The sequence below is a fragment of the Corvus kubaryi genome, unplaced genomic scaffold (assembly GCF_017639235.1).
Source record: "Corvus kubaryi isolate FWS band 111438036 unplaced genomic scaffold, C.kubaryi_AGA036_p1.0 37394, whole genome shotgun sequence".
Taxonomy (NCBI): Eukaryota; Metazoa; Chordata; class Aves; order Passeriformes; family Corvidae; genus Corvus; species Corvus kubaryi.
Genome location: NW_024581133.1, coordinates 15,273,832 through 15,296,710, shown reverse-complemented (window position 1 = coordinate 15,296,710; position 22,879 = coordinate 15,273,832). Strand labels below are relative to the sequence as shown.

The following is a 22,879-nucleotide window of genomic DNA, read 5'->3' as shown; positions in this document are numbered from 1 at the left end:
GGCTTACTCAAGGGAATTAGGAATTAGCCTTTAGTAATACCCTGAGTGGACATTTGTACATCCTCTACCAGAGCTAAAAGAACCTCTGCATGCTAAAGGCTATGGCGAATACTTTGATTTTAGAGTGAACTTTATCTTGCTATGTCTAACTAACACACACCCCAAGGATGTGGTGCTTTCTTCAAGTCTGACGAGGTAGGTGCTTCTCATTTTTCTACCAGTAAGATAAATGGGTGCAGATGGGGTGCAGGTGAGAAAATAAATGTGGTTGTCTTTTCTACCACTGTTCTAGTGGCTGTTTGCTTCGGGCAAAGATCTTTCGCAAAGCAGAAAGCTAAAAAAGGCTCATTCTGCCTTCAGGGAGATGAAAGCTGCATGTGGTTTTCTCCCAAAAGGTGGTTATCTCTTCCAGCATCTCTTCTGATACTCCTTCACCCTAAGGAGTTTAAATCTGAGCACTTTTTAAAAGACAATAATATTTTTGTATATCAAGACATTCTCTTGTATTTAATAGAAGAGAGGGATTCGTTTTCCTCAAAATTAATAATGAAAGTCAATTTTTAGCCGTCTGACAGATGTTTGAGGAGAAAATACAGTGGTACATATATGTTTTGCTATGTAGTTGTTAAATGCTTTATCGAAATTCAGGGGTTTTAGTACTCATTATACTTGTAGGACAGAAAAACATTGCTGATACACAGAACAGTAGAAGAAACAGATGATGAATGAAAAATGCCTGATGCTGTAAGCATGATGCAAGGCAAAGGTTCCAAATTAACTGATTTTGTTTAACTTGTGTTATTTTTGTTCCACTGTCATGATTTTCTCTTCAGTGCTCCTTGATCTGAAGCAAAGGGATAGAGCTCTGAACATTTGCAGTTCACCTTACTTTACCAACCACACTGGAATCTGTTATGGTCACAGTTACTTTGAGATGAACACATAACAGAAAACCAAATTAGATCAATACAGTAGCTTTCTTCATATCTGTATTGATTATGTGGCTGCTGAAATGGAGCTTGGCAGTGGACTTAGTCATCAGTTGGGCCTTGAGTGGCTGAGGTGAGAAATTGCCTACCCCTGACTGTTCCTGGGATGAGAGCTTGGGAGTTTTGCAGGGACTCAGTGCACAGCAGCTGGGAGGCACTAATGAATGTGGATGTAGCAACTCCAAAGAGAGCTCAATGGCAGCAATAAAACCTCAGTCTTATGGTCATCTGCTGTAGTTTGTGAGGACTTACTCTTTTGCTGGGTAATCATGAACCATGTGTGTCATAAATATAAACTACAGCTCAGACATTCTCTTTGCAGCCCTAGTTGCCAGTTTCAGGGGTGTCAATGGGAAATTCTTCAAAGTACCTTTCTACTTGAAATTTCTTGTTAATTTTGCTGCAGAAATCTTGCTTCATTTACAGTTTTCTGCTAGTAACAGCAAATTGAATGATACCAACATGTGCCTTCTTTCATCGGACCACACAAGTTTGGAAATTAAATGTTCAAAAGTTAAGTTGTGGGCAAACATAGTTCTTCCAAGAGTCCATCTTGCAAGGACACCTTGGATAAAATATGGGTTAAGCTAAGCAAGAGTAATGCATTATCAAGGAAAGTGTCTGCAAATGGAGTCAATCAGGGATATAGTCATCAGGACTAATTGCATAAGTATGTGTTCAAAGATACAAATGCTTGCTTTCAGTCTTGTCTCCATTCAAGCCAGTTGTCAGACTTGCTTGAAGCTACTTGCCATCACAACTAATTTAAAACCTTTTGCATCAAGCTGAGGCCAAGTTTTCATCTGAAAAATACCAGTGGTTCAAGTTGCCATATGACCGTGTTTCTTCCTTGTTCAGTTTGGAAATTTTTTTCATTCACAGTTACAACTAGAGGTGTCCTGATAAAATAGGTCTTCAGTGTTCACTGAGTTCTGTTTAATCTGCTTGTTTCTTCCAAAAACAAATGTCAAAAATCTGATTCAGACGTGTGTATGCTGAGAATTAGTTGGCTGCAGTGAAACAATATAACAACGGTTTTCTAATTTAACACTAGGCCCTAAACCTACAGATCCTGGAAAAGCCTAGTTCATATCAACTTCATTAAAGGTGGAATTCAGCCTACTGCTGAGGGCTGGCATAAAGACAATCTATGCTTAGCTCTCCCTAAATCCTAAAATATGCACTGCTTTTGTTTCTGAACTATGGTAAATTTTATGTGGAGAATTTAACACCTGTAAGGATTGGGCCCCAAAAACTGTAGTAATTGCTAAGGGGAGAAAAAATCTGAAATGTTCTTCTGTACAGTACAAAAGAGTACTTCTTAATGAAGTAGAATTTGTTTTCATAGTCAAGAAGTTTTCTTCATCTTCTGTAAAACTAGTCTTGGATTTCATTATTTACAAATTTTCTCTCAAGACAGTACCTGCTTATAAAATATTTCATGAAGCCTTCATTTCATCATAATTCTGTTGTTCTAGAGCACATGAAGATGAAATTTTTTGAGGACATGTGGGGAAAGCTACTTCAGGTGCACTAATAATCAGGTATATATTGACTTAGATATATGTGTATGTATGTATGCAACAAAGTGGATGTGTTAATTTGAAATTTTGCACTTTTATCTGTTGAGACAGCTTGGTAAGTTCAGCAGCAGTAGCATAGTATGATGGTGTGGCACATGGTTCTCTGCCTTGCAGGCAGGAACATTGCTGTTCTGGTGCTTCTGTAGTGGTGACTGTCCAGAGGTTTGCACAGCCTGGTTTTGGTGGCACTTACACTGTGCCTTCAGTAAAACAGTGTCTGATGTCAGCTCAGCATCTGGGTTACCCAGTTTTCCCAGGTACACTGGGACACTGGGCTGTGATTGTTTCCATGAGTAGAACAAAGGAATGTGAGGAAGCCCTGCCAAAACATTGTTTATTTCTGTGTATTCCCCCAGTTCCCCTCTTTCAGTCATACGATATTTTGATGAAAATTCAAACTGGAGACCCTGGAATGCATTTTAATTAAGGGAGGTGAAGGAGAGAAGTCTGAAAAAATGACTGTGAACAGCTGGGACTGAGATGGCAGCATGGGTAGTTCGTAAAGGTGTGCAGACTCGTAATCACGTTTTCTAGGGAAGTGTAATGTATGCACCAGGAAGGGGCTTCCTGTGAGGAAGAAAATGCCTCCAGCTCTGCCTCAGTCCCTGAGCACAGATGGACAAATGCCATTACTCTTACTGGTTGGACAAGTCATGGTTCTGTGGTGCTCAGCAGGAAACAAACCACAAACCCCAAACACCTGTGCTGCAGTGAGCTGTGATTGTGGTGCTCAGGGGCTGATGCAGGGCAGCAGTGTGCTGGGACAGTGCACATAAGCCATCACTAGCTGTAATGTTCATGGGCAGGGAAGCACAGTGGTTGTGCTGTTCCTTCTCAGAGCTGCCACAGCTCAGAGCTTCCTGTTGTTTGCAGTCCGAATGGATTATTGCTCTGCCAACCAAAGGAAGGCTGTCCCGCTGCCTGCAAGTCATCTTTGTGGTGGTGTGCAGGATGCCTCTTCTGGAAGCTCTCTGCGCTGCTTTGCTCAAACAAAAAGTTGACTGCCTAAATGTGAAGCGGTAGAGTCGAAGAGTTTCTTAAGTCACACAATATAGTTTAAAACCTGTTTAAAGAGTTTTTCCTTTCTGAAGGCACCTTAAAGTCAGTGTTGCAGCAGTAATCGTGCTAAACATTCATGTAGCTGCAGTTTGGATTGTCTGTTCCAGCTAATACACATTTTACACTCCTGAGTTTTTCCCATCTTAGTGAGTAAACATATAGTCTTAGCTGACTGCAAAAAGATTAGTTTACTCCACTGGGCTTAATCTATGACATTGACTAATCTTGGTGTGATCCTATTACTGCAAGGTCAGCTGGGATTGTAGTGTTTGATTGTCTTGCTTTGCTCATTTGATGTCAGCATTCGTGGTTTGGAAAGTTTTTGTTTTTATTGGTATCTCTGCAACTCTGTAGTCAGGAGAGAGATGGCTGACTCATGTGATCCTTACTTTGAAAAGATTAAGATATTGGCTGTGAAGGAGGGAAAAGGGAAGTCGTCGTCCTCATCAGTGTTACTTTCTGAAATTTAAGTCACAGTAAAGAAAGTCCACCATCATTTGGCAGATCTCTGAAGATCTGGGTGGCAGGAGTTGGTCAGCTGGAAGGTATTGTTCCTAGCAGAAATGGAGAGCCTCCCACTGATGGAACTGATAAAGGTGGGAGTTCTAAAATTCCTGGACTAAGATCTGGGTAGTGGGTCTGTCACAAGTAACTTCTCTTTGCCTCTGTCAGGGGGGGCATGGCAGGCTGGTGGCTCTCCAGTCTCAGTGTTGCTGGTAGAGCACTGATCTGTAGCTGCCCAGAAGCTTTTTGTTTCCAGTGGTTAACTTGGCACATCTCACCACTGAGCATGAACTGCAGCTGATGTCATGATCAACAGATAAGAGGGATGAGGTGCTCCTGACAGCCTGTGAGTGAGAGTATGTAGTGGTGTCTTTCTCTGGCATGAGCACTACAGCAACTCCTGTTGGCAATCCCCTGGAAATCAGTGAAAACCTTAAGGGGCTGCCCCCTTCTTCTACAGAGGTTGGCAGCAAAAAGCACAGTTGCTTTTTTACCTAATGCTTGGTAGGCAGATGGGAGCAATGGATTTTTCTCCTAAATGGTGTTTTCAAATCTCCTCCAATTTAATTAGGTTTCACTGCTTTAATGTACCTTTCTTAACAGACACTGGTCAACCTGAGGTAAAACACTACAATCAGAAAACATGCAGCATCATGACAAAACTCACTGGGATGTCACAGGACTCAGTGAGTTATGCAATGGCAGTAAACAGGGACCAGCAATACACTGATAGGTGCTAAGCTCTGTCAGACAAGGCCACCTAGAACATGCTGATTTATTGCTTGCTGATGTGTGCTAGAGTTGTTTCCGGACTGCATCATCTGTCAGGGGCAAATTTAACTGAAATAAAGAAACCTCTAAGTGGTAGAGTTATAATGCAGAGAAGGGGGATCATAATATTGTATTTGTATTTCTCATCTCTTTTCTTTCTTCTGGTGATGAACTATGAGGTGTTTGGGTTTTGTAGCCACCCCTTTTAAGTTAGCATCCTTCAGAGTTCAGCTGAGGTTTCCCTTTCTCTTCTGTAAAAGTTCATTAATGTTGGGAAAGTACTTAAAACGTCTTGCAAAACTTTGAACCCATTACCATAAAGAACTGTGGGCTTGTCAGTACAGCTGAGAATGTTTCTTAAAAATGTGGGGATTGTTTGCTCAAGCACTTTGCAAACCATAATCATATTTGTATCTGTCTAAGAACTCCAACTGAATTTACAAATATAATAGAATTCAGTGTCTTTGCATAGGTTTATATGATTGCTTCTTTTATTCAGGTAGAGAAACCAAGATATTCAAGATATGGGATGACTTGCACGTGGTCCCGTAGAAAATCAGGGACAGGAAGAGAATATCCGATTCTCAGTCCCTTACTTCACACTGAAATCTGTTCTTCATCTTAATTTTTCCAGTTATCTTGCAGCTAACTCATCCTTCATATTGTCTTGTTCTTCTGGCACCAAAATGTATTCACATGCACATTTCTGGGTCTTCTCTAGGTTACAGTTAGCATTATTGCTAACTGGTCCAAATTTGTTTTGTGTATTTTATTTACTTTTTTCATTTGAAAAGCATTTTTCACAATCAGAGCCAACATGATGGTGTAGAATACCAGTACATCAGGGTTTAGGAAATGTTGCTGGCCAATTAAATTCCTTTTCATACTGAGAGGTTTTTAAACCTCTTCTGGGCAATTAATTGTGAGTAAAGATTAACATATTTGACTTTTCCTACATACCAATGTATTAAATATTAGCCATGGTTATATTTCTGGAGGGAGGACGGACAATACTCCCTGAGACAATCCTGTGCTTTCCCAAGGAAACGCGCGCTGCAAAGCAGCACCAGGTGGCGCCGGTGGCACCCGAAAGGGCGTGAGTGGGAGGTGCCGAATGCAGGGGAATGGGAGCCCTCGTGGATCCCACCCAGTACAGAGCATTTCCCATGGATCCCACATGGTGGGTGCAGGACTGGGCATTCTGTGCTTGGGACTTTGAAGCTGAACCCAGTGCTATGAATTAGAGAATTTATACATTACCAGAGTATCTCAGGGAAGTCTGTCCCGTTTTTTGATAGCAATTCACTTATCTCCTAATAAGAACCAATTGCTTCTTCTACCATGGGAATGATGAAGCACAGTAAGAAGCCTTGTTTCATCATTTGGTATGTTGAATATTAGCAGAGTTTCCAGCACATCTGCTCTTCATATGTTCCTTGGTTACCCAACCAGGGAGCAGGTTTTTGTCACTAGTTGGAGATACTGGCTTGTGGTGGGAAGCAGAAATAAGCATCTTCCAGAGCAACAACCTCATTCTTTTAGTTCTCACATCAGTGGAGTTTTGTGAGTTGGTATCCAGTGGGGCAGTTCAAGGTTTCCGTATTTACTTGTCATTAAATTACTCATTTTGCTTATGCTGTAATTCTTTCGCTCTCTCTTTTTCTTCGCTAACCTTTCAAGTCCTCTGTTACTAGCTAAGTAAGACACATTCTTTCTTACAGCCTTTAGTTGCTCATAGATATGGAAATGTTCTGAATTTATTTCACTAGCTTTGTTTGAGACATGGTAATGCATTGACAGAAGTGGTGTATTGAATACTGAAATTATGATTTTACTCAAATCAAATGAAATGAAGACAAAACCTCATGTAATTCTTCTGAGATCCTGTTCTCATTGAAATCTCTGTCAAAATCCCATTTGCTTTTAGAATTGTGAGGCTGAAGCTGATTTCTGCCTGTATTTATGCAGTATACATTAAAGTCACCCAGCCTGAATCCCATCTTCAGTGAGGGGCAGTGGGGGGCCACCACCAGTGGCAATTCTACCTCTGAAATCAGTCTGGTTTGCATTTTGGATCACCCTGCTCACACCCAGGAGGCCTCTAGCATCTTTCCAGTCTGCCCAGCTCAACAGACTCTTGGTGCTCCCTTCTGGCTCCAGTTTGTGGTTCCAATAACAGAGTTAGCATTCCATTTTTATTACAGAGCAAAAGTAACTGTATGGATGTACAGACAATTTCAGACTGTTTTAGACATAGGGAAAAACATTCCAAACAGTATTTAACAGAAAGTGTTTAAAGGCATTTTATTTATGACATGTGGTTGTTTGAATGGAAACAGAGTGCTTGGAAAATAATGAAAACATAGGGAAAATGAAGAAAAAATCTTGGCCTGATTATTCAGACAAACTGATCGTAATGGTCAGCCAAGGTGAATACTGTCAGTTTATCATTTGTCAGTCGAGGCTAGCAGGTGTTTTACTTTAGGACAAGGAAGTGCTTTGTCACATAGACAAGTTTTACTCCAGTAAGAAGTCCTTTCTCAGGGCTGATGATGCATAGAAAATGGAAAAAGATTCAGCAAAGCTGGTTTATAAAATAATCACAAAAAGAGCAGTGTAATCCTTTCTGTCATCTAATCTATTTTATTACTACGACTATGAGGACTGCAAAGAGTTACAAAGTGAGAGTTAAAAAGTTGCAAAGTGTCTAAAAGGAAAGTCACTTCCAGGTGTGCTGAGGCTGAAGGAGATTGTAATTAATTTGTTGTCATTGTCCTTAAAGTAGGCGTGAAATCATAGAATGTTTTTAGAGGCTTAGCTTTGGATCCAGAGTAACAATTTGCTTATTCTGTTCTAGTGTCCCTAAAACAGTTACGAAGTTCAGTCTGCATATAATCTTTTCTTATTATTATATTCATAGTCCTATTTTTTAGAATTCAGGTTTTTACCTCCCCATGTTTTAAAGCAACACAGGTCAAGAAATCAATTTTCTTTTCTTAGCTTGGAAGACCTATCCATTTGCAGAATCCTGGGATGAGACAAGAGCCTGATTTGTCAGACTGCTCCCAAGTGATCCTAAATGTGCCACCAGCCCCTTCAGCTTGGTTGGAAGTTGAATGTGATGCCATAGTGAAGGAATCCAGTGTCCTGGTTTCAGCTCTGCCCCTCTGAGGACAGCAAGAAGCTGTCACTCGCTCTCTAATTCCATTAGTTGGCAATTTGCATGTGAAGTAAATTACTGTACATGGGGCCATGGAATGTAATATACCATTGAGGCCTGACTTTTCATAAATAGCCATTAACCATGGGCTAGATCCCCATAAATGCCAAGATTGAATTAGATAGTCTTCTATGCTGGATGAGGGACTTTATCTGCTTCAGTTTTTGAAAAGTCATTTGAGGCAACAAGAACCTGAATTGAAGAAAAGTGGCAGCTTCCATTTGCTATTATAGGAGCTGTTGCTTCTTCAGCATTTTTCAGAATTAGGTCAGGAACTGTCTGAGCTTAAGCAACCAAAATTAGTGAGTGTCTTATCAGTACTGGAGCCTGTAACCAATTATACTGTTCCTTATCTGTAAAATTATGTTCGATTTGTGTTACTAGTCTGGGTAACATTTATAGGGGAAAAAAAAAGAAAAAGAGAGCACAAGCAGAAAATTATATTGATGTGTGAAGTATAGATCTATTATTCTTTCCATGGAAGGTATTGTCTAATGACTTCCTGACGCATGGTGCATATCCACTGCTACCAGTCCATAAGCAATTAATGGATGAGGAAATGTGCAGCCCAGACAAGCTGGGAGCTGTGGCTGGTTTTCTCTTGGAAATCAGCCCTGCCATCAGACTGGGGGCAGAGAGGAGGAAACCAGAACCCAACTAAAAGGAAACAAAAGTGTTTGTCACGCCTGGAGGTTCATGCTTTGTATGTGACACAGATCTCAGCCGTTCTCTTATTTGTTAGAAAGGAGAGCGCTTCTTTCCTTCCCAAGGGTGCTGAAGTTCAGGTTTTTAATGTTCGAGTCACTTGACTGTTAAGATGGAAAGTGCTGCAGAAATAGCTACCAAGTTCTAGGCAGTGTAATCTAAGTATAATACACTTATGGGCAGGGACAGATGAATGCACATAACGTTTTGTGCTGTCCTCAGCCATCATTTTCTTGTATTGCTATTTTTTCCATCCCAGGTAATTTCAAACCAAGGAAAGAAACCGATTAACTCAGTTTTATTAATCAGAGATGAAGTGTCTGCTAATAGAAGCTAGAGCTTCTTGTGATACTGTTTGAAAACACAGGAATGTCAAAAGTTCAATGCTGGACAAACTTTCCTGTAAAAATGCTCTCCCGACGCCATTTTCTGTGATGCGAGGTCTTCATTTCCATTTCTAATGTAACACCTACTCATCGAGATGGAAGCTGATTGTGCTTTAAATTGCTGTGTGCTACCTATACAAGCTTTAATGCACTCAGGAAGGGGAAAGGAGCCACAGAGCTCCAAGAGAACTCACCGTGGTGTTCGGTGGTCAAATGAAGATCATCCAACCAGAGCTGCTCCAATGTTAGTACCAGTGATCATGTAACCAATGGCAAATGGTTAAATAGCTGGCAGCTAGCCCTCTCTATGCAAGAAGTTGTCAGCTGGCTCAGCCTGCTGTTCAGCGGGCTTCTGCCTGCTGTAAAACTGTTCTTCTGATGTCTCTGAGGATGCTATAATAAAGTAGGATCTAAGGAACACCCTCTATCACAAATTTTGACTCTGTGTGTGCTTCAGTTCAGCACTCTAAACTGCTAAGAGGAATACAGTGGTTTTTGGTTTTAATTTTCAGTTTGAATACATCTTTGTAGCTAAAATGTGATAAAGAATGGGCCTATGTGGTGTAACATCTTTGATACCCTGGAAAATGGGCTAGAGTACACTTGTAGGAAATTTGCAGCTATACTGAGGGAACACAGCTGGAGGCTGTTTCACTAATGAGCTGGAGGAATTGACCAACACAAACTTCATAAAATTTTACTAAGGCAAGTGCAAAGCCCCTGTGTTAGTAGGACCTGGAATCCCAGGGAACAGCAAATTGAAGGTGAGTCAGCAGAGTGCCCTTGCAGTGTTGAAAGCTGTATTAGTGAGAGGGAAATGTTTGTTCCCTCTGATTGGCACTCAAGAGTTTGCATCTGGAGCACTGTCTTTATTTTGGGAGGCCCTTACTGCAGGATTGACGAATATCTTTTTAGGGGTCCTTGGGATGAGGGTGGTTGGAGTATGGAAGGCCCAAATGTAAAGATAGGCTGGAAGAGCTTGTTCAGCCTGGGGAGAAGGGGGCTAAGGAAGAATTAAGTTGTAGTCTTCTACTAGGTAAAGGAGTGTTACAGGAAAGATGGAGCCAGATTCTTCTCTTAAGTGCAGAAGGAAGAAACACTGCAGCAAGGGAAATTCCACAGGGACATAATGAAAAAATCCTCACAGTGGGGAATGGTGGAGTACTGTAACAGCTTACCCAGAGGACTGGAAACATTGTCCTTGGAGGTTTTCAGCATTCGGCTGGGCAAAGCCCTTGACCACTTGATCAAACTTTTAGGTTGTCTCTTCCTTGAATGAGAGGTCAGACTAGGTGAGCTTCACAAGTAGCTCCAACTTATTTTTTTCTATGATTCTACAAATATACAGAAGCTGATGGTTGATCACCTCCAAGGATGAGGTGACAGTGTGACCTGGTGGGTTTCTACTCCCTCGGCAGGTTATTGATATATAAGATTACTGGTATATTGTTATTTACTAACGTGGGGTTTGTTATTCATATGATCAGTGCAGATTATTTCTAATATGTGAGAGTGCTCACATGGGCACCAGTTTACAGGCCCATTGGCACAGAGGTTATTTGTTTATCTTTTCTGTCCACATCTCATGATCTGTTTTAATTTTCCTTTAAACTTACTGTTTCCCTTGCAACAGAAAGAGAGGGGGCACACAGTTGGTAGGTAAGAAAGGCTCTAGAATGCAGAAACAGACAATGCTGAAGTAAAAGTACCACAAAGTGGCCCACAGTCTTCCTCTGAGTTTAGGTATAGAATTGACTACATGGAACTTCTTTTCTCTAGCTGTTACCTGCCAGTCACTTGCTGAGTTTTTGTGTAAACTGTTACATTTTTAATCCAAGTATGCTCTTGCCTAGGTCGCTGCAGCAGTGCTTTGAGGATATGTAGCGTATGGAAGAAGTTGCCTCTTCACCCAGCAGTCCCCAGTGACCTCCAGAGTGCTCATTCTCATGGTAGGTAACCAGCACTGAGCAATATTCTGTCTGTGCTTTGTTTCGGGGAGGCACAATAAAGAGTCAAGAACTGTTAAGTGCATAATGGACCCTAGGCTGGTTTTTCAGTTAAACACATGATTCTTGAAATTTTCGTATTGTGTCACAAATGTCAAAGGACATCAAACCAGCATGCTTTTTTTACAGAAAACATTCTTTTGAGACATCCCATTTTAAAAAAGTGCTTTAAGTTTTTGTTTTATAATCTATTGCCTATGAAAGAAACTTGTGTTAGTTTACTATTCATATTAAATGCAAAGTGAAGGAAGGCCTAATTCTGCATGTCTTGTACATGTAGGTCTTTACACAGGTCTAAGCCTATCTTACCCCTTCCTGTCAGTGTAAATAAAGTTCATTGGATTATGAACTGCTGCTTTCCATATTTAGTTTGACTACCAGGGTGAGTAGAAACATTTTAGCTGATGTGATGGACTACAGATCAAAGCTTTAAATCTATTGCTTTTTGTTTTAAACCATCAAACATCTCTGATGTGATGTCATAGAATACAGCTCTATGAACAGCAAGAGCAATGTTTGGTTTTTTTTTCTATAGGCTGAAACAACTACAGTTGTCTCTAACCAAACTATTCACTTTTTTAAAACACATTGTAATAGGGCCTTTGGGACATGGATCTGCTCATGACTGCAAATGTTAAATTCCCATGGTGTGGTATCAATAAGATGTACAACTACTTACGTCTTAATATATTACTTCTGTGTACTTTGAAATGCATGCATCCTGCCTTTCCCAGAGAGCAGGCTGTCAAGGACCTTGATAGTGATCTTGCAGATAGTGTGCCTGCACTCTGCTTGTTCCTTTATGGGGGTGTATGCTCCTGTTTTTTTCATAATCAGAGGTCAACCAGTTTGATTTCAGTACAAAACATGGAGGATGATGGACAGATGTGTCATTTCATGTCATGGATTGTTCCATTTCAGAACTAGTTTAAGGGTCTTTCGCTTCTGTACTGTGCCAAATATTTATTCATTGTCCAACAATATCCTGTGGCAAGAGATTACTGTGCTTTCCTCCCCCTGTGCTGATTTCAACCACGTGGTTAACACAGATCTGATCCAGGCCACACAAACCATTGAATCAGCTCAACTGATGAAGCAGAAAACTCCAACATGAGATAGGAACCTTCATAATAACATTTGTTTTAAAAGGCTTCCTAATGTGAGACTACACTCCTAAAACCACAAGCTCTTTTGGAAAGTCTATTAAACTTGTGCTTCTCAGTCACAGAGTTGTTGAAAGTGCCAGCATGGTGTGTGTTTCTGTTTCCCAGTCTAGTGGAAATGGCCCATGAAGCGTTATATAAACACAGTGGGGGCAAGCACATCAGCTTAGTTGCCTGATTTTTCAGCTGGGGTTAGTAGTCAGCAGCTTCTGTTGCACTGATTGCTTTTGTCTGGCTCTTGAATGCATACATCCCTTTGGTACTGATGACTTGTAAAAATCCAGAGTGGTCCTTAAAATACACCAAGAACAGTTATAGGGAGCTCAGACATCTTAAAATCACAGATCCAAAGGGACCGAGTTGATTCCTTACTCAAGTTCTACGCTGTGTTTTGAAGAACAGATTTGTTTTGTAAATCTCTGCTTTCTGAAGAGTATGCCCCTATTTTTGTTCTATGTTGACCAAAACAACAAATTTGGTGCATCTCTGTGTATCAGTCTCTTCCATGTTTTGTTTTAGGTTTTCAGTACAGTTTTTTGTGCCTCCTCTGATCAGCTATGCCAGTCTTATTGAGGGACAAACGGATGAACCTTAAAAAAGACAATAAATAGAAAGTATGACTCTATAACTAAATCCTGGAAATTAGTGGTGCTTCTGACTTAACCTCAGGGTTACAAATCAGCCCTGCCTGTGTATTTTTCTGAAATAGGTCTCTGTTTTCTCAGTGTGCTCATCCATTTTCTTTTTCTAAACGAGACTTTCGAACAAATTCCTGGCTGGTGTCTTCTGGAGCCAACTAGGTATTTCCTAGTCAATAATTACTTCATTGTTCTTTTAAAGAACCTTGTCTCTTCCTCATTTCTTTTTTTATCCTCTCCCACCTACCTCCTTTTGCTCTCACTCTGCATACTTAGGCAGAATAGTACAGAACAGATGCATTGAGATATTAGTGAGAATTCGTGAAGATAATGCACACCTTATCTACCCTCATTCCCTAATTAATTAGAATCTAACTGGTGATCTTATGGGTTGTTTGTTTTTAAAACCTTGTCACTCTCATCCCGGGGCCTGGTGTAGGTACACTTGCCATCAGCAGTTATCCTTTAGGGCCCCACCAGGCCTCTAACCCATGGTCTGCTGAGGACCATCTGCTCTTTTCATGTGCTTTTCTACTGATACCAAAACAATTTCCATCTGACTGCCCTGTGCTTTGCACAAATAAAAACCTTTCAGGCTGCTGCTTCTAAAGTAGATTTACCTTCAATCACCATTTATTAAATCTCTGTCCATTAAAAACCATAGCTTGCAGAAGCTGTGTGCATTAAGCCTGATTATAGAGTCAGTAGAGAAGAGGGAGGGGGCCAGCAGTTGCTCGTGGTGTATTGCCTTGTTTTTCTGCTTGGCTGGCTTCTGGTAACACTTGTGACACGGTGCATATTGGAACAGGAGTCTCATCATTTGACTTTGATTTGGTTCTGTGCATTTGTCTCACCTTATATTTAAGCTGTAACTTAATAGTTGTTGGCTTCAGGAAAAAACCTGCTCAGACTACATGTCTGAAATCAGGGTTTTCTTTGATGCTGGGGTACTAGTTCCGTTATGGAGGGGATTAAGAAAGGAAAGCTCACAGGTTCCTTACGGAGGATGAGTGGCTCCTTCAAACGCACTTCATTTAAAGGCTCAGCATCTGGATCACAGAGGGTAAGTCTGCAATTACCCAAATAGTACAGCCACAGGGAAACAGCTAGAGGCACTGTTTGGCCCTCTTGCTTTTAACAGCTGGTACTGTTATAAATGAAAACTATTCCCTTTGTGCTTGTTTATGTCTCAGAGGTATCAGTCATGTTCATTGCACTGGTTCTAACAGTGAATCTTATTCGTGTTACAGGAGTCCTTTCACAAGTTCCTGTCTTAAGGATCTTTGGGTTAAATGTCACTGTACAGGGCTAGCCTGTAGTTATTCCTGTCCATACTCAAAAACACATTTTGATGCCTATTGATAGTGTTCGTCACCAATATAGATGCAGTAAATGTGAAGACTGGTGGGATGTATACCAGATTTTGATGTGATTCACTGAACTACAGATGACAGATTCTATGGGAAATACAGTCTGTGATTAGAGTATTTGTGGTGTAGGTTATGAATGAAAAAGTGAGGCAGGAGAATGAAGACATGAGTGATTGCTTTATAATGTATGAGCTCACTGTTATCATAAGCTTGCATGTAGTAAATGAATAGTAAGAATTCGTTTTTTAATTGTTTTCAAGCTGTTAAGGGAATTTATGTACATATTTTGTCCATAGATTGATAGATTCTTTTACAAAAAATACAGACTTACTTCAGCTCAGGATTACTTAAATTCCAGCTCAACTGGCCTTTTTCAAACTGATTTTATTCAAATAATGAGAAATAGTTTTTGTCTACTCTTCAGACATCTGCAACCCTTTTACTTCTAATTTCTGGTGATTGTCATCACTGTTATAGTCAGATTCTAACTAAAGGGGTGAAAGGAAGTTTCAAGGAATATATAAAATGAAGAAAAATGTCACAACGGCAACTAAGTATGCATTAAAATGTTTCCTTCTTTAAGAAGATTGTTCTATACATTGTGCAATATTGGTCGTAGTCATCTGTGATTGCAAGAGAGAATATGTCTAGGTTTGAGGGACTGCTTCAGCAGAGACTGATGGTCATGGACCATCACCAGGGGAATTCCAAGCATCATCTCAGTATAAAGTGATTTACAGTGATGGTTTTTAGGTACTGACTGTGGACCCTTGCCCTTTTCTCTGCTAGAGATTGTCAGGCTGCATGTAATACCTGTATTACAGGCCCAATTACACTGAGTGCTAGATGAAAAAAAAGAGCGCTTCAGCTGTAATTTCCTTGGCACCAGGGCCAAGGCTAAACATTTGGAATCAAAACAGAAGGTGTTTGCGGTGGGTTCAGTTTTTCCTCCTCTGATGGTTGTAAAGCAAAGTGGCAAAATGAAATGCCAGCTAATACTTGGGTAACTTTGCCCATTACTTGCACAGTTGTTTCCTGGGTACCTCATGACAAACCAGGCTGTCCTCTAAGAATCTTGCATTTCATGAACAACTGTGTTTTGCTTGCTTTGTCACTCAGATGACTTCCAGCTTCATAGGCTGGTAGTATTAACTTTATTTATTGAATAATACAAAGAAATAATGATAAAGGAAGTTGAAAAGGATTTCCCCTTCAAAATGTCCCCAAGCCTGCTTTGATACTGCAAAACATACGGCATTTTACTTCTTGAATGGAATAAAGTCAGAGTAAAATGCCCAGGCAAAAATGGCTTAATTTTGTCCCACTAATCCCATAAGACTAGTTAAGTAAAGGTAGAAGGAGCACAGTGCAGATTTTATTTTCCTTGACTTCTTACTATAAGAAAATGTTGTCTTTCAAAAGCTGAAAATTCCTTTCATGGCTTGCTTATTTTAGTCTTTGTAATCCTTTTGGTGTTTATTTGCTTTAATGTTCATTTCAGTAACAGAAACTTTACCTTTCATGAAAATAGTTATTAGAGTTGATTAGAAAACTAGATTTTTGTGCTTGTGTAATAGGCTGGGAGTGTTACTTCTGCCACAAATTATGTGGGTTGGCTCTCTGAGGTCAGTAGCACGCTGTCATCATCCAGGCAGGTGAAGTGCTCGTCTCTGGAAGTCAGGACTTCTCAAGGCAGGAAACTGGGCATTCTTGTGCTTGAGAGTGTTTCGTATTGACTGTTAATTTTTGCTAATGATACAGCTGAAAACAGGAATTGAAACTGGTATTGAATGTGTGTCCCTTGTAGGGGTGTAGTGTTTCAGGATATGTCTGGAAAACCTATGCAGGAAACGGTTAAAGCCATGTGATGTAGCCAAGCATTGAGGTTTATAATGAAAATTTCACCTACTACTCTAATCTTTTTCCCTTTTGCCACTCTCACTCTTGCTTTTTCCTGAGGAATGTGTAACAGTGTGTGGTCCTGGCCCATGATTTTAACTTCCAGTTTTTACTGCAGTAATGCTGGATACCAAGACTACTTAAAATGTGTCCTGCTCAGCTCTTTACTCTGCTTAGTTTTCCTGTGTAGTCCCCTGATTTTGACAGCAGTGCTGTAGAGGAAGATAAAATTTTATTTCCTGAGCAGTTTTACAAAACCACCTGTTGCTACTTGCTGTGCAATTAAAGGTGTAGTTCTCTCCCTCAACAGAGAGTGCTCTAAATGAAATGTGAGACCCATGATGTCCTAGTGTGTCTGTGTTTTGGTTTTGTGTCTTGTAAACATCTCTGTTTATTAACAAAAGAAGCAGCTTATCTGGATGCACATCACTGGTCTGTCATTCCTGCTAATGGGAATTACTTCAAATTATTTTTCTAGTACTAAACAATGCTTTCATCTCTGCTTGCTGTCTCCATTGACTTGATCTAAATGTCTTTAAAATGTACCTACTATGACTCATTTTCTGTTCCTCTGAAGAGAAAACCATTTTATTGGAACAGCTTTACTCTGCATTTATTTCTCTTTGCCAATAATTCTTCCATGCTTGTAAATTCTCTGCGATTATCTGTATAAGAGTATATTCAGTACAAGCCTTCCAGATGCTCAGATTTAAGCTTTTATACAGCTGCTAATGTATTTTATTACTGTCTCCTTCCTGGCTATCAAATGTGATACAAGAAATTACAGTAATGCTTTACAAAAAATTTAGACTATTTTATCTAAATGTAGTAGACAACTTCAAAAATCCCAACAGCACTACTATAGAAAGTATAATGGATCTCTGTAATTTTTTTAAGGTAATACAGTATTACCCAGTGGTTTATTGGAAAAACTTCCATGGATTACAAAGGAGAAAAGATTATTAGACCTTCAGACTAAGGCAAATAACTTATCCTATGTTTTGTAAGTGACCAGACAAACCAGTGGTGAGTACATTCTCTTAGATCAGAGAGAATGTAGCTTCTAGGCAGAAAACCAATTTTGTCTTCTCTTTAAGTCACTGCTTTGATCTGTCTTACCATTTGTTAATGAAGCTTGAAAATTGGTATGAAATCCCTTAAGTGAGTTGCAGTTGTTAATCTTAAATTGTATGTTTTGTGTGCTTTCTTATCATAATACTAAACTTCAAATAGGAAAAAGGAAGACTAACAAGACTAATTCACTTTCTGCTTCTAAACTATTTGTCAAGCAGCTGTGATTTCCTTCAAATTGCATACCTTTTGATGTTTTAGGTTTATGATGGTCATAGGTATGTTTGGAAGTTTTCTGCAACTGGTTAATATTGCAGTTATGGTTAAATAGTTCTTTTGGTAGCAGCGAAATAGTTTTCATACTCATTCCTTTTGAGAGTTTCAAATTTTTCCCCCCAAATTTCTGCTGTGATTAAGACATGTGCCAGTATTTTAGTCAATGTCTCAGTGGCTCAGAAGATAAAAGTGCTGTGTTTTTTACATTTTGGGGAGTCAGGTGAGTGATATGAGAAAATAACTTGGACATAATAAAATTCATTTCTGAGTACATCAGAGCAGGTTCTGTATCTTCTTTAATGCTCTAAAAAAATAACAGGGCAATAATTAAACTGTTATAACAGGTAGACTTTCATGGCTATAAAAGGAAATAGAAGCAGACTATTTCACGTCTGAAGAACAGGCCAGCAGGTTATCAGTTGCCCCTTCTCAAATGAACAAAGACTGTACTTAGCAGCCTGTGCTCTGGTACATGCTCGCAAAGTGAGACACAGCAACACAGCCTGTGCTCCTCTGTGTAATGGCAGAAGGGAGTGTCAGATTGGAATAATCTCTATCAGAGTAGCTGTGTTTTTAAGAGAAACTGAAATACATTGTATTTGGGTGTATAACTTCATCCAGTTTTGAGAGATCTTTTCTACAGAGAGCATTCTGCAGCCTCTGTCACTTCCCTGCCCTGCTGAATCAAGGCAAGGGAAGTGAATCAATCACTGAACCATCAAGGCGCTTTAGTGTTGATTGGGTATCACACTGTCCTTCAACAGCCTGGATAAGAGCATTGTGAAGAATGTCTAATAGAGTATGTGTTAGACAGCACCAGCTGATCTGAATAGGAATTGGAAATAAATCCTTTAATGCCCTAAGCAGGGTGCACAATTGGCCAAGTGAGTTTTGTTTTGCTGTGACATACCATCCAAAGGAAGAATATTGGTATAGGAGAGGATTTGTCCAATTTGAAATGTAGAACCAAAAGGTTACCTCTGTGGCACGTCCATGACCTTTTTCTTGACATTCTGTTTCTTCTCAAGACAGACAGTGTTAAGGTATGGCTTTTAGGAATCTCTCTGTTGTCAGGAATTGTTCCTGAGGACCCAAGTCTCTATTCTGCAGGAATGACTCATCAAGCATAGTCAGGCACATGGCATTGCAGTAAACCCTGTCCCCACAAGTCAGTGCATTGCAGGCATCCAACAGAAGAAGATGGTGTGTGCATAGAGTGTGTAATATCTGATCCGTAATATGAAAGAAAGGCTACCATAAAGGCATGGAAGCTTGCTGCTCAAGATAGGATAGAAGGATGGAAGCAGTGATAAAACCTCTTGCACTATGTAGCTGTTAAAGTCACATGTACCTCTACCCAAAGTGCTGTCTCTGTATGACTATGTCATGATGGCTTGCAGCAAGGTGAATGTCATGAGTTTTGTGTGAGCTTTTTTAGTTTAAGCCCAAATGTTTGTCAACTTCTTAAAACTGATGGTAGCTGTTACTTACAAGGCACATCTCATAGAACATCTGTATGTCTGGGCAAATACTGCATAACCCCCGGAGTTTACAGCTAGTGCAGCCTGTCCCCCAGCTGGATATATGCGTGACATGACATGAGTCCTGTACAGAAGGCATGGACTGAATGTCAGAGTCAACTTGTGAGTTATGGAATAATGGTTTTTACTTTTCAACAATTTGCTGCTGTTCTGTTCAACAGTTTATATTCACTTCTGGCAACTGTGGGACTTGCATGCATCTGTGTCTTTTGCAAATGTGCTTTGCTGCCTGTTTCCCAACATGAATTCCACCTAGTCTCACACAGAAAAACCTGCCATAGGTGCTTGGTTCATGCTGACCCTCTTGCTAGTTCTTGCTTACAGCATCTCTCCAGTGACAGACAGACTCAAACAAGCCTTATGCAGCTCTGAGTCAAGAAAAATGGGAGCAGAAAGCCTTGAGCAGTTTTCACTTTGAGTGTCATTTTGTTGAAGGAACCTGTCAAGGGTGGATACTTACTACAAACTGAAACAAATGCTCATGAATGCTGAAAATCTCTCTGACTTTCAGACACAGAGAACAACAAGTGAATATTAGAGTGCTTCTGAGGTGGATCATTTTACAGTAGCAGGACATGCAGAATGTGACTGTAAGAGGCCTAGGAAACACAAATGTGAATAAACAAAGGAAGAAACAATTTTTCTGGAAAGTGATATTAATTCGTGTCTCATGTAGCAATAGTAGGTTAGTTGATCTTGCAGTGAAGGATATGGATTGGGGTACTCACTGCTTGCCAGACCTTAGTTTGAAGAATCAGCCACTGCCTTAGTGAACAGGACCTGTCTGGTGGTTTTCAATTTCAGACTCCACATTAGTAGAATCTTCTACGAATGGTTGAGATTCTTTTAATTTAGTCCTTAAAATGAGATGAAAAACATACGTGGCAGAGTAAAGGAAGACTCAGAAAGCATTGAAAAAGAGACGTTTCATGGGCGATGTGGTGGATTGGATCAGCAGTTGAACTTCACTGTTTTGTTGCTACGTGGTGAAATTGGGCAACTTCATTTTCCTTTGTTTCTTTTATGTGTCTCGTCCACAGAAACAGTTTTCTGTTGTATGTGGGTCCCAATCTCTAGTGCAACTTCTATGATGTACATTAATGGAAAAGTTCGAAAAGCTATAGCTGGTTAAAACTGATCTAATGTTCCTCTGATCATATCCCCTACCCCCCCCTTGCTTCAAGCCTCTTTTTAAATAAAAAGTAAGCCGTGAGATAACCTGCATAAAGGCTTACATTTGGACCCCAGTTTTACCTCCTAGTATGTATGTTATTTTTTGTGTTGTCAGTACTTTTGTCTGCCCTGTGCTTTTGCCAGCCGTTAGCAGGCAAATTATCAATATTCAGCAGCAAAAGTGTCATTTTAGGGTTAGCCACTTAATCCAGTTTGGAGATGGGAGAAGTCCTGTGGACAGGGTGGAATCAGAAAGCCAGTTTGTCTTGAAAAGTGTCCTGAAGCTGAAAGGAAATAGCAAAATTTGAATGTACTTATCTGTGAGCAGAGGAAAAGGACTGGAAGGCCTTACATAACCAACAGCTGGTTCATCAGCAGATGAAAAGGAGGGTGAAGAGGATTAAAGACAGGTAGCAGGGGCTGTGAAAGGCGACTGTACATGCCAGATTGCCCAGGCTGGAGGCAGGGGCAGCAGTACTGGGGAGGCAACAGCTGAAGCAGATGAGCTAGCCCAGGCAGAACATGGGCAGTGAGAAAAGGGAGCCTCTGAAGGACTTGAGCAAATGTGGGGAGAGTGACAGGGCAGTGGTTGCTGAGCAGATACTGTGAGAATTGCAGGGGAGAGTGGGAGAGCAGTGACTCAGACCACCTCAGGCTAAAGAGCTGCTTCCTCACCATCTAGGCTGTGCTAGAAAACCACCACACGTTCAGTCTGGAACATCAATATAACGTCAGATGAGTAAAAAACCAGATAACCCTGATGAATAATTGTGACATAATTAGAGAAGAGTCTTGCATTTAACAAAATGAGGAGACAGCAGGTGTAGAGAATGTAGATTTTGGTTTTTTTCTGTAACTATGACAACTGATTTCCTTAGTGCAGCTGGTAGTATCTTATCCAAAACTCAAGAAACTGATTAAAAGCTTATTTTTCATGATAATCTCATAGTCTTTAATGGATAATGCTGGCCTTTTCTGCCAGTAATTTTACTTTTTTGGAGGAGTGTGATGCTTTTTGTGATTTTAATAGCATTCCATCAACATGTGATCCAACAGGAGTTTCTCTGGAGTGTGCAGATGCACTTATGAAGTGTATCCAACAATTAAAGCAATTGTTCTTCCAAAAACCTGGCTCACCTGACAGGGGTTTATGGTTCATTATTATGCTCGCAGTGTTGGTTTTGTTTCATTAAAATTCTGTTAAAATCCTAAACGTTCCTCATTAAGGCTCTATCAACTAGATCATGTTAGAAGTTTTAAACTGGATTCATTCCCAGGACTGAAGATAGAAAATTGCATGGCCTTGAACTTTCTGTAAGACAACATTCAATATCACTAGGAGAATATCATGGTTCTTTTGATGTAAATAGGAAGCTATAAAAGCAATTTTTTGCAGTCATAATAAAAATTAACTAATCAACTGATTACACTGAGTGTGTCCTCTAAGCATAAATGGCTTAGATTTTGAGGATGAAGTTGAATGTATTTCACCATGTCATCATTAGCACCTGCTTTCTTTATCTCTTTGTGAAGATGTGCTGTAAAACAGTATCGGCTAGTATGGTGTCCTCGTGGAAATGACATGAAAAGACAGCCTTGTTCTATAAAGATTAATCTCTAATAATAGCACAGTAAAAGATGTAACAGCTGGTATGGATTAATATTCCTTATCATCTGCTTTCATGTGATTAATAGCTGAATGGCTTAAGCTCCTACCAGTGGAAAGCAAGCAGTGGTTACTAAGTTTTACTAAATGTACTGTCTGTAATTTTTTTAACAGAATAGACATTTAAATGTTTTTCATTTTTTATTTCTGGTGGTTTTAGTTGACTTTAACTTCCCTCCTTCCAATTTTCCTCTCACAAGTCATGTATTACAAATTGTCTTTCACAAAAAAGGGAGCAATGTTCAGGGGTTCATCCTCTGTTGTTTCTAGTATCCAAGACCATTCCTAAAACCATCATCCTAGTACAATACAATCATTAATTTCTATGTTGGTTTCTTAATGTATTTTACAGAGATTGACAGGTGAAGATGCGATGTTCACATTAAGCAATACATATCTTTGTTCTACATCATTGGTGGTGATTTTTATGTTGTATTTTTGCAAATGTAAAATCTTTGTCAGTTTGGAACTGAAGAGTAAAGAGTAAATTCCAAAGTTTTTTAAAAGATTTATTCTGCATGTGATTAGCTGGATCAGTGCTCAGAGCCCAGGGTTTGCTGTTTTGAAATTACCTCTTAAGCACTTAATAATTTACCTAGGTTTTACTGAAGTTTGAGTCCCCTAAATATTTTCAATTATAGATGTGAATTTGCTCATGAAACTGAAGATTGCAAATACAGGTGGGAATCAGGTGTACTGCTCATGACTTGACAAGTTTTTTTTGTTTAGTGTCTAATAAATTCAGAGGTCAGGTGTGAGGCTGTGCTGGGTCAGACCAGAAATCTGTGCTGCGCAGAGCTGGAACAGCACTGTCAAGAGAGTGCTGTAGAACAGGTAAAGATGTAGTTCTTCTACCTCA

General features: G+C 39.9%; 1 protein-coding gene across 10 annotated transcripts in view; it reads left to right on the top strand.

The window, feature by feature from the left end:
* Positions 1-73: 73 nt before the first annotated feature.
* TRPM1 (transient receptor potential cation channel subfamily M member 1) overlaps positions 74-22,879 on the top strand; it is a 91,368-nt gene continuing 68,562 nt past the window's right edge. For 5 of the 10 annotated variants that reach the window (XM_042038946.1, XM_042038948.1, XM_042038944.1 and 2 more), the window contains exon 1: positions 13,777-14,087. In XM_042038946.1, the coding sequence (XP_041894880.1) occupies positions 13,986-14,087 (102 nt within the window). In that variant the 5' untranslated portion in view covers positions 13,777-13,985. Of the gene's footprint in view, positions 196-2,467; positions 2,534-11,070; positions 11,167-13,776; positions 14,088-22,879 lie in introns of those variants that run through there. The other 5 variants (XM_042038951.1, XM_042038949.1, XM_042038950.1 and 2 more) reach the window with 3 other exon arrangements.